General features: G+C 38.2%; 1 protein-coding gene across 3 annotated transcripts in view; it reads right to left on the reverse strand.

Annotated features, from left to right (window-relative positions):
* Positions 1–3,042: 3,042 nt before the first annotated feature.
* The window catches only part of caln1 (calneuron 1), a 70,504-nt gene continuing 60,654 nt past the window's right edge, over positions 3,043–12,892 (reverse strand). For 2 of the 3 annotated variants that reach the window (XM_062060658.1, XM_062060659.1), the window contains exon 6: positions 3,043–4,138. In XM_062060658.1, coding sequence (XP_061916642.1) covers positions 4,011–4,138 — 128 coding nt within the window. In that variant the 3' untranslated portion in view covers positions 3,043–4,010. Of the gene's footprint in view, positions 4,139–12,021; positions 12,116–12,892 lie in introns of those variants that run through there. The other variant, XM_062060660.1, reaches the window with a different exon arrangement.

A 12,892-nucleotide genomic window follows, 5' to 3' on the forward strand; every position in this document is an offset into this window, starting at 1 on the left:
AAACTTGCAGGCAACTCAATAACCACAAATTTGCTGTGAAAATACAAGTGGTATTGTTTTTCAATTTACAGTAAAACACTGTCAAAACAACAACAACTGTAGATTTCACAGTAAAAATTTGGCAGCTCAATCACGGGAATTTTCTCATCAAATAACAATAGTACAGTTTTTACATTTGCAGGAATGCACTAAAAAAAAAGATTTTACGGCTAGAAAAAAAAAACAAACCTGTATGCTCAGTTGCCAGAATTACAGCATAAAAATAACAATGGTAGCGTTTATCAATTTACAGAAATGCACTGTAAAAACAATAAATACAGACTTTACGGTCGAAAAACGGCAGATCTGTCGGCAGAATTTTACTGTGAAATTAAGTGGCACCGTTTTTCTAATTACAGTAATTAACACCACCATGAATTTTACAGTGAAATGACATAAAATTAAGTAGCGCTGTTTTTCAAATTACAGTAATTAAAGCCACAATTAATTTTACAGTAAAATTACGTAAAATCAAGTGGCACTGTTTTTCAAATTACAGTAATGAATTTTTCAATACAATTTTGGCGATTCAGCTGTTTTGTTTTTTTTAAGAGTGAAAATGATGATTTTATGATGAATTATCGGCAACAACAGGAGAGAAAAAAAAACGGAGTCGTTTTCAAAACAAAGCCTTTATTGCAGCAGCTGTGTGTTTGTGTGTATCTACAGGCCTATACGTGTTGCCCATGCAAACTGTGTCTAATGTGCTCGGTTAATACATGAGGACGGACCAACACCGACATGTGCGTCCATGCTACTCCGGAAAACCCTCCAAAATAAAAGCCTTAATTCCTCGAGGAATGGGACACATGCAACCATCCTGCAGGGCTCGTGCACGAAGGAGACACACGTGACAATCGCAAATACAAAAGTATTATTATCCATCCATCCATCCATCTTCTTCCGCTTATCCGAGGTCGGGTCGCGGGGGCAGCAGCCTAAGCAGGGAAGCCCAGACTTCCCTCTCCCCAGCCACTTCGTCCAGCTCTTCCCGAGGGATCCCGAGGCGTTCCCAGGCCAGCCGGGACACATAGTCTTCCCAACGTGTCCTGGGTCTTCCCCGTGGCCTCCTACCGGTCGGACGTGCCCTAAACACCTCCCTAGGGAGGCGTTCGGGTGGCATCCTGACCAGATGCCCGAACCACCTCATCTGGCTCCTCTTATTATAAGAAAACTATGATTTTTTTTTTCTGTGGATAAAAAGAAAAATCTATACAAATATTCCAGATAAAAACAAAAAAATATAGCCTTCTTGTGGTGTCCTGTGCCATTTTGTTCAGAATTCTGTGTTTTAATGCAAATATAATCCTGCTTACTTTTGATTGACACGCACAAACTATGACTGTCGTGTTGCTAAATAAGCTAAAAAAAAACTGTTTAATGATGCAATGTACATGTAGAATAACTTATTGTCAATCAAAAGTCAGCGTTGTTATTTTTGCAGACAAGATGTTAATAGGATGGAGTGTGTGCTGACAATTCCGTCCACCAGAGGGCGGTGTTACTGCAAGAGAATGGAAAAAGCTGCTGTACACATTGTTAGTTAGTTTTGAGTGTTGACAGTTGTGTCCACCAGAGGGCGCTGTTACCACACAAACTGCATGTACACAATGTTAATAGGGGGTTTGCGTGTGTTCACAGTTCTGCACACTAGAAGGCGCTGTTACCACTAAAAAGGAAAAAAAAAAAAAAAAAAAAGGAAAAAAAAAAAAGCTTCTTGTCCTGTTGAGTCGGGGAACGTTTGTGTGGAAGCAGAAAAGGTCTTTTATGGCTTCATGGAGGAGTGCGCGAGGAAGCCAACTTACGGCACGCGCGCGCGAATAGAGACATCTCACGTGCATCACAGTGTTTCGTTAACGAGTAGGACAGGTCACGTGACCACACCGGGCATGCGCAAAACATATGTGGGCGGAGCCTTATAGGATTTAGCGTTTGCCAGACGTTCGATAACTACGGAGGGATATGGGGGAAATATTTTTTTTAATTATTTTTTATTTTTTTAGACATGTATCTCACGCATGAGAAACTATCTTGTGCGCACAAGAAACTTTACGAGATACATGTCTAAAAAATATATATATTTTTGTATTTTTTTTATAATTTAAAAAAAAGAAACTATCTCGTGCGCACAAGAAACTTTCTCCTGCGCACGAGATAGTTTCTTTTTTTTTATATTAGAAAAAATATTTTTTTGTATCTCGTAAAGTTTCTCGTGCGCACGAGATAGTTTCTTTTTTTTTAATTATAAAAAAAATATATATATATTTTTTTAGACATGTATCTCGTAAAGTTTCTTGTGCGCACGAGATAGTTTCTCCTGCTCACGAGATACATATCTAAAAAACAAATACAAAATTATAATTGTATTTTTTTATTTTTTTATAATTTTATAAAAAGTTTCTTGTGTGCACGAGATAGTTTCTCATGCGCACGAGATACATGTCTAAAAAAAAATGTTTTTAATTTTTTTTATAATAAAAAAATATATATATATCTCGTGCGCAAGAGAAAGTTTCTCGTGCGCACGAGATAGTTTCTTTTTTTTAATTATAAAAAAATATATATATTTTCTTTTTAGACATATATCTCGTAAAGTTTCTTGTGCGCACGAGATAGTTTCTCCTGCTCACGAGATACATGTCTAAAAAAAATAAATAAATAAATTATAATTTTATTTATTTATTTTTTATAATTTTATAAAAAGTTTCTCGTGCGCACAAGATACATGTCTAAAAAAAAAATAATAATAATAATAATTGTATTAATTTTTTTATAATTTTATAAAAAGTTTCTCGTGCGCACGAGATACTTTGTCCTGCTCAGGAGATACATGTCTAAAATATATATATACATAAATATATATATATATATATATATATATATATATATATATATATATATATATATATATATATATATATATATATATATATAATTTTATTTTTTTATAATTTTATAAAAAGTTTCTCGTGCGCACGAGATACATGTCTAAAAATAAATAAATAAATAAAAAAAAATTATAAAAAAATGTTTTTCCCCCATATCCCTTTAGGACCTCCGTAGATAACCGATGGTTAAAAAAACATAACATAATAATAATCACACAAAATATGATGATTTAATCATTCAATAAAAAAATAAAACACAACAAAGAAGCTCCACTTTGAAATGTATCTGAATTCTTAAAAAAATAAAAAAAAATATGTTTCAAATGACTTATTCCAACATTTTCCTTGTTTCTAATGATTTGAAAGAAAAAGAAAAAAAAGAGAAACATTTGTGAATCCATATTAGATTCCGTCTTTTATCTTATGTTGTTTTTTTTTAATTCCAACACATACAAAATGTACGTTTTGTTGGGATTGAGCGAGTGTAGAGTTGAGGAAATCCCTTCACACGCGTGTGGAGTGAAGGACGAGTACAGTCAGACATGTTATTGTCCTTGGTAATCATATTTACAGGACTATTGATATGAGCATGTCTATGGCTTTGTGCGGACACCTTCCACCTGGACATTTCACACACGGCTTGCCGTGACGCCAGCGAGTGGACACGTTTGTTTGTGGCGTGAAGCAGGGAGTTGATGATGGCGACAAATGGGAAGAATATTCATGCACGGTTGGGCTGTGGGTGCGGGTCTTGGAGCAAAAATCCCCGCTTCTCACATGGAGTCAAGACTCTAGTTAAAAATAAAAATAAATTCAAAATCCCAGCATTCCTTGTGGTCCACAAGTTCTCCAGGTACAGAATCAAGCGCTCCTTCCTGTGCACCTCCCAGGTTATTGCATCAAGGAGAGGACAGAGGATTGTGGGTAATGTCAGCCCTTGAGAGTCCCTGTCAGTAAAGGGGGAGGAGCCCCAGAGAAGGCGGGGACTCCTCACGCTGGCTTCTCAGTGACGAGGTGTCGCCCGGATAGAAAATAAATGGATCGGGTGTGCCTGAGCGGCGGGGACGTGGCCACGCCCACTGGCTACTCCATGCCGTTCCTCAGCATCTGATTGGCCGCGATGAGCATGACGCTGATGATGAAGGCCATGGCGAAGGCGCAGATGAGGCTCTTCCTCACGCACGTCTGGCGGTTCTTCTTCGACGGGTGGACTAAGAGACGAGACACAAACACAGCCGCGAGGCCAGCGCTGGTGTTTACGCCGTGTCTTTGAATGCACCGCGCCAAACAATTTCTCCAGGGCGACTTTCAACAATCATTCATCACACACACGTTAAAAAGTGAGTTCAAGTACTGCCTTCCCTCGGGACGGGTACCGAATCGATTCACGTAAAAACCAACGGTGCCAACCGACTCTTCTCACTTTGGCACTTGGCTTTCACTCCAGCAGCACTGAGAGCCGACTCAGCCCAACTACCTCTACAGGTACTGCTGCAATTTTCAATGCCAACAAAGAAATTGATTTTAAAAAACGCTCCAATTAAGTAAGGCTCCACTTTTCCAGAAATGCTGATTAGCATTAGCAATTTTACATGGCGATTTTAACATCTCCAAATGTGTTAAATGAAAACTACAACTAAGATCCATGTTACAGTCAAACAGCTGGTGGGTAATAAGTACAATACTTACAGTATTAACACTTTTTAGGGTGCGATAAAAACAAAAAAACACACCATAAACTATACACCAGGGGTCACCAACGCGGTGCACGCGGGCACCAGGTAGCCCGTAAGGACCAGATGAGTAGCCCGCTGGCCTGTTCTAAAAATAGCTCAAATAGTGAAGTGAATTATATTTATATAGCGCTTTTTCTCTAGTGACTCAAAGCGCTTTACATAGGGAAACCCAATATCTAAGTTACATTTAAACCAGTGTGGGTGGCACTGGGAGCAGGTGGGTAAAGTGTCTTGCCCAAGGACACAACGGCAGCGACTAGGATGGTGGAAGCGGGGATCGAACCTGCAACCCTCAAGTTGCTGGCACGGCCGCTCTACCAACCGAGCTATACCGCCCCAAATAGCAGCACTTACCAGTGAGCTGCCTCTATTTTTTAAATTTTATTTATTTACTAGCAAGCTGGTCTCGCTTTGCTTGACATTTTTAATTCTAAGAGAGACAATACTCAAATAGAATTTGAAAATCCAAGAAAATATTTTAAAGACTTGCTCTTCACTAACTGACAAAGAAACCGATAACAGATTTGGTGTCCAGTTCAAAGTGTGACATGATTTATTTAAAAATTTGAGAGTTGACTTTTGTATTTTACATGAGTTATCATTTGTACAAACATGGTGCAAGGTAATTCATGATTTGTTAGAAAATGTTAGTGGCTAGCTAGTTAAAATGGGATATTGTGATTTCACAAGACTGTCTTAGAAGTGATCATTTGAAAATGTTAAATTTGAAAAATGTGCACTTAGAGAAAATTAAAAAATAAAGTGTTGCATATTGATATTTATCTGTTTCTATATATATTTATTGTGAGAAATCATTAAGATGATCAGTGTTTCCACAAAGATAAATATCATTAATTATTAATAATAACATAGAGTTAAAGGTAAATTGAGCAAATTGGCTATTTCTGGCAATTTATTTAAGTGTGTATCAAACTGGTAGCCCTTCGCATTAATCAGTACCCAAGAAGTAGCTCTTGGTTTCAAAAAGGTTGGTGACCCCTGATATACACCATCTAACGTCTAGGACTGTAATTGCAAATTAATGTCATACTTGCAAATGAGATACTGAAAAAAACATTATGAAACAAGATATAACAACTGTTGTTATCATAATCAGCTCATTCTAAATGTTTGCAATAAAATATGAGATTTTATTTTAGAAAACAATATTTGTTAACGCACAAAAAAGTACCAAAAATTGGTACCGTTGAGTACCGGTATCGATTCCCAGGTACCGGGAATTGGTACTGTATCGGTTCAAATGTGACCGGTACCCATTCCTAGCCTTCACAATTAATAAAGCTTTTATGATGGCCACAGTTGAACCCTGGAACAGACTATTTCTACTCACAGCTCCACTTCATTCATCAATCTTTTCCACATTGACTCCACAGGACACACACACACCATTTTCTACTGTATGTAACGTAATATAATACATACTTATCGATGTTTTTCTATTTTTCATCTTGAGTACCCAAAATATTGTCTGACTAGAAGAAAATTGAAAAGTATATAAACAAGAAAACAATGAATCTTAATAGTACAGTGGAACCTCAATTTATGAACCCCTCTCTTTGCGATCTTTCCCACTTACACACTTTTAAATCGTGCCAAATGTGTCTCTATGTGTACGAACGCTTTATTCATTCGTTTTGTATCCCGCGGGCAGCCATTTTGTGCTTGAGGAAGTCGGCTTCGTACCACAGCAAGTAAGTCTCAATTGTGATGAGAACGGACTTGTCTGGAAAAAGATGCCAAAGTGGACTTATTTTACAGCGGAGAGAAGCGCTACTCTCGTTCAGCAGCTTGATTTTTTTTTTGTGTACGGTAAGTGGATTTTAGTTTCAAAAATCAAAAAGATTGTTAAAGTTAAGGATTTGTGTGATTTCTGATCGTTTGTGAGGGCACCAAAGGGACTTTTGTGTGGGCAGAGCTGCGCATACAGCCCAGTTCAGCTTGTCATTGTTGTTTTAGCTTGTTCATAAAGAGATAGTTGATTCTTCACCTCCTTGTTGGGTTTGTTTGATGCACAATACTCAGGGTTCCATCCAGATTAACAAGATACCTGTGGTGGTGGGGGCGTGGTTAAGGGGCGTGGTCACCATGACATGATTGATTGATTGATTGATTGATTGATTGAAACTTTTATTAGTAGATTGCACAGTACAGTACATATTCCGTACAATTGACCACTAAATGGCAACACCCGAATAAGTTTTTCCAACTTGTTTAAATCGGGGTCAACGTTAATCATTTCATGGTATAATGTGCTTTGACGATATGATTTTCTTTAAAAAGGCTAAAAAAATCTGTGTCATTACTAATTAGTAGAGATGTCCGATAATATCGGCCTGCCAATATTATCAGCCGATAAATGCTTTAAAATGTAATATCGGAAATTATCGGTATCGTTTTTTAAATTATCGGTACCGTTTTTTTATTTTTATTGTATTTATTTTTTTATTAAATCAACATAAAAAACACAAGATACACTTACAATTAGTACACCAACCCAAAAAACCTCCCTCCCCCATTTACACTCATTCACACAAAAGGGTTGTTTCTTTCTGTTATTAATATTCTGGTTCCTACATTATATATCAAAATATATCAATACAGTCTGCAAGAGATACAGTCCGTAAGCACACATGATTGTGCGTGCTGCTGGTCCACTAATAGTACTAACCTTTAACAGTTAACTTTACTCATTTTCATTAATCACTAGTTTCTATGTAACTGTTTTTCTATTGTTTTACTTTCTTTTTTATTCAAGAAAATGTTTTTAATTTATTTATCTTATTTTATTTTATAAATTTTTAAAAAAAGGACCTTATCTTCACCATACCTGGTTGTCCAAATTAGGCATAATAATGTGTTAATTCCACGACTGTATATATCGATATCGGTTGATATCGGTATCGGTAATTAAGAGTTGGACAATATCGGAATATCGGTAAAAAAAAGCCATTATCGGACATCCCTACTAATTAGTAATAACATATCGTTTTGCCATATTTTCAATTGTTGTTGCTTATTGTACAATGTACTTTGTTGAGACTTTAGGTGTCCAGAGACTTTTAGTGACTTTTTCTTTATTAAAAACGACTAGCAAACAAATCTAGCATCTTTTTCTGGCGGTACTCGTGTTTAGAGACCTTTTGCTTCTGTCTCTCGATGTCCACGACGAAATAGGCGAGCGGTGATCAACATTTTTATTCAGCGGCCCAATTTTTGGTGCATCACTTGTTAATAATGTGCAAATAATAGGCTATATATATATCCATTCATACTGTAACGACCTGCTTTTATGTTTGTGTGGTTTTGATTTGATGTTCATATTTCCCATGATTGCAAACACATCGTCCAGGCCTGAAAGCGGACTGGCAGAGAATGAAGCACGGACACAAAACCTGTTGGAATTGGACTGGTTGTTATCATATAATTGGCAATAAAAGTTAAAAGTAGCGTCAGATTGTGCGTGACTTCTTCTGGAGGCTGAAATACATTATATTACTTTAATTTGTTTTCACATAAAAACCCTAATTTTCAAGCTGTGGAGGCTATGATTTTGCCGTGGCGGTGCGCCACAATCAATGACATTAAGAGGAAACCCTGAGTAATGTACAGCCCTTTAGATTTTGTTCAAAGTGTACAAACCTTCACTAAAATATGGACTACTGTTGAGGCTGGAACCCATTGTTCATATTTACATTGTTTCTTTTGGAGAAATGTGCTTCACTATACAAACTTTTCAATTTTGAAATCCTGTTCAAGAACCAATTACGTTTGTAAACGGAGGTTGTGCTGTAATGCAAACTCATGCAATGACAGATGGTATCCTGCAGAGGGCAGCACTCAGCAGCTTCATGACGGGCTCCATCAATACTGAGGGGATGATGACATGAAGGTGTTGATGTTGTCTCTCTGCGTTGTTGCCTAGCAACGAGCATCACTCGGCTGAGTGCAGCCCAGTGTCATCAGGACCAAGCTCAGGCGGTCTCGAACGTGTGTCATCATCGCGGTACTGGACCACAACAATAAATCCCCATGAATAGAAAGCACCTTTTTATTAAAGGCCTACTGAAAGCCACTACTACCGACCACGCAGTCTGATAGTTTATATATCAATGATGAAATCTTAACATTGAAACACATGCCAATACGGCCGGGTTAACTTATAAAGTGCAATTTTAAATTTCCTGCCACACTTCCGGTTGAAAACGTTTTTTTATGCTGACGTATGCGCGTGACGTCAAGGGTTGGTACGGAAGTATACGGACCCATTGAATCCTATACAAAAAACTCTGTTTTCATCTCAAAATTCCACAGTATTCTGGACATCTGTGTTGGTGAATCTTTTGCAATTTGTTTAATGAACAATGGAGACTGCAAATAAGAAAGTTGTAGGTGGGATCGATCGGTGTATTAGCGGATGGCTGCAGCAACACAACCAGGAGGACTGAGAGATGGATAGCAGACGCGCTAGCCGCCGAACTCACCTTAACTTCCTCCGTCTCCGGGCCGCCAACCGCATCTGTGATCGGGTGGAATCCTTCGTCGCACCGTCGATCGCTGGAACGCAGGTGAGCACGGGTGTTGATGAGCAGATGAGGGCTGGCTGGCGTAGGTGGAGAGCTAATGTTTTTAGCATAGCTCTGTGAGATCCGGTTGTTAAGTTAGCTTCAATGGCGTCGTTAGCAACAACATTGTTAAGCTTCGCCAGGCTGGAAAGCATTAACCGTGTATTTACATGTCCATGGTTTAATAGTATTGTTGATTTTCTATCTATCCTTCCAGTCAGGGATTTATTTATTTTGTTTCTATATGCAGTTAAGCACGACGCTATCACGTTAGCTCGTAGCTAAAGTGCTTCGCCGATGTATTGTCGTGGAGATAAAAGTCACTGTGAATGTCCATTTCGCGTTCTCGACTCTCATTTTCAAGAGGATATAGTATCCGAGGTGGTTTAAAATACAAATCCGTGATCCACAATAGAAAAAGGAGAAAGTGTGGAATCTAATGACCCAGCTTGTACCTAAGTTACGGTCAGAGCGAAAAAGGATATGTCTTGCACTGCATTCTAGTCTTTCACTCTAACGTTCCTCATCCACAAATCTTTCATCCTCGCTCAAATTATTGGGGTAATCGTATGGCGTCACATTAGTACCAAAAATCCAAGCGTGTAAAAACTGTTATCGCGCGCTGATTCTACACTTCGTGCGCGCGCAGCGACACCCTTTTGCGCGCGTGTGGTACCTTTGTGCGCGCGCGCGGTGCCTTCTTGCGTGCACGCGGTGCCTTTTTGCGCGCGCGCGCGCTGTCTCGGTCTGTGCGTTGTCATGTTTCATTTTGGTACTTTGGGGGCGGGTATGCTTAGACCGCCCCTTCTTTCTGATTGGCTTTGAAAAAAAAATAAAAAATACAACTTCAAGTAGGTTGTAAAAAAAAAGGCAGATGAAGTGAAACTATAGCAATGCTTTTCTTTACACTCTGTCATGCACACAGATACTCATGTTATGAGAAGTATATTGTTTCAAAAATATTAACATTAATTGTTGATATTTTAAACATCTTTCAGATTACATTGCTCGAAATCAAAAACCACTTTACTACACAAATATTAGGCCCAATGAGCTAGATTATTCTATTAGTATTAGTTATTTTTATGTTTTATCATATCTTAGCCTATTTTTATATGGTCTTATTATATTTATATTTCAGTTTTTATTGTATTTTATTTTATTTTATAGTTTTTCATATTGTAGTTTATTTTTATGTTTGATTATATCTTATCTTATTTCATATTATTTTTGGATTTTTACCTGATGTGTATTTTAATTATTTTTAATCAATTTTTTTGATCATCTAGTGTTTCCTCAAAGAGCCCTCTGGATCTCCACGTCCAGAGGGTTCCTGTGATTGGCTATTGTCATTGTGTTGTTATTATTATTGTTGTTGTTGTTGTTGTTTGTTTATTTTTATGTACATGTTTGACTGTCTTCATGGGGTGTGGGTGTTATTTCTCATTTTGTTTTTAACTATGTAAAGCACTTTGAGCTGCATTTTAAATGTATGAAAAGTGCTTTATAAATAAAAATGTATTATTATTATTTTTAGTAATAGTACCCTTACAATCACTCCAAACCAGTTAAATAACTTACCTCTTTTTCAGCCAACATTTTTTTATCCACTTCTTCCTCCGTAAATCTTGATACATATTGACGATGACCCGCCCTGCTATACTTCTGATTGCTCAAAGCCAATCAGAAAGAAGGGGCGGTCTAAGCATGCCCGCCCCCAAAGTACCAAAATGAAACATGACAGCGCACAGACCGAGACAGCGCGCGCGCAGAAAGGCACTGCGCGCGCGCAAAAAGGCACCGGGCGCACACAAGAAGGCGCCGCGCGCGCGCACAAAGGCACCACGCGTGCGCAAAAGGGTGCCGCGCGCTGCGCACGAAGTGGAGAATCAGCGCGCGATAACAGTTTTTATGCGCTTGGATTTTTGGTACTAATGTGACTGTAACGACCTGGTCGCATCGTGGTGCGAGGTGTTCTCCCAAGGATGCAGACGGGCTCGGACACAGCTTGCAGGTAGGAAAAATGATTTATTTCAGCAAATAAATCATATCAGGGAAAAAAAACAAAAACGACTAGCGTGGGAGCTAGCAAGCAAAATAATATATAGCATGAGAGCTAGCAGGAAACAAGGTGGTCGTTAGCTGTTGCGTGAAAGCAAATTAGGAAGCCAGGCAGAGTGCTGCCCGGGCGAAGACTAAATAGCCCTCTGATTAGCGCTTGGGCAACAGGTGCGCGTCCCAAACGCTAACCAGAGGCAGGTGATCACAATCTGCCGTCATGGCAACAGAAACCAAACAAGGTGCTGAAAACACATGTGACTTGAACGTAAAACTATGATCCGGGCAGCGGATCATAACAGTGACGCCATATAATCGTCACTTTCTCAGTCCGAATCTCTCTCGCTCCATTGTAATTTCCCCATTTACAATGGGGAAATGTGAGAAGTCCTTCCTCCGGTGACGTCACGCTACTTCCGGTACAGGCAAGGCTTTTTTTTATCAGCGAGCAAAAGTTGCAACTTTATCGTCGATGTTCTCTACTAAATCCTTTCAGCAAAAATATGGCAATATCGCAAAATGATCAAGTATGACACATAGAATGGATCTGCTATCCCCGTTTAAATAAAAAAAATGTCATTTCAGTAGGCCTTTAAAGATGATTAATTAATCGTCATTATTAATCAGATTAATCCCATTAATCGGCAGCAAGCCTGTGATTAATCGGATTAAATTGTGCAACCCTATTTTTATGTAGCAGCTAACATCCTCACCTCTCCTCCCTCAGGTGACGCCGTCCTCCAATCAATAAATCAGCAGGTGTGCAGCGACTTTGGCGACCGGAGATTTGACGAGCAGCCTCAAATATGTTCTGACAGCACACACGCACACACACACACACACACACACACACACACACACACACACACACACACACACACACACACACACACACACACACACACACACACACACACACACACACACACACACACACACACACACTCTTGTATTTGGTACCTTCTTGAGACCTGAGAAAAATGCCTCCCTCTTTAGGACCACCCTTTCTAGATATATAAAGATGTGTATTTACAACATTAATAATATATACATACTATGCAAATATAAAAAAGTTTGTTGTGAAAAATGAGTCGGAATTTCACAAGAAAAAGGTCACAATTTCACAAGAAAAACTTAGAATTTTGGCAGTAGTATAATAAAAGTCATCATTTTACTCAACACCAGTCAAAATTTTACAAGAAAAACTGAACATTTGTGTGATATTATGATAAAAGTTGGAATTTTACTCAGTAACAGTTGCAATTTTACAAGAAAAGCTTAACAGTTTGGCAATTTTATGAAAAGAGTTGTAATTTTACTCGACGAGTCATAATTTTATAAGAAAACTGTAAAATGTTGGCAATATTATAATAATCATCGGAATTGTATTTGGCAAAATTATGACAAAAGTCATCATTTTACTCAAAACATTTCACTATTTTACCAGAAGAACAAAAAAATTGGCAATATTGATATATAGATAGATAGATAGTACTTTATTGATTCCTTCAGGAGAGTTCCCTCAGGAAAATTTAAATTCCAGCAGCAGTGTACAGAGTTGAGATCGAATTTAAAAAGTAAATAATGG

Source organism: Entelurus aequoreus, linkage group LG10, assembly GCF_033978785.1.
Source record: "Entelurus aequoreus isolate RoL-2023_Sb linkage group LG10, RoL_Eaeq_v1.1, whole genome shotgun sequence".
Taxonomy (NCBI): domain Eukaryota; kingdom Metazoa; phylum Chordata; class Actinopteri; order Syngnathiformes; family Syngnathidae; genus Entelurus; species Entelurus aequoreus.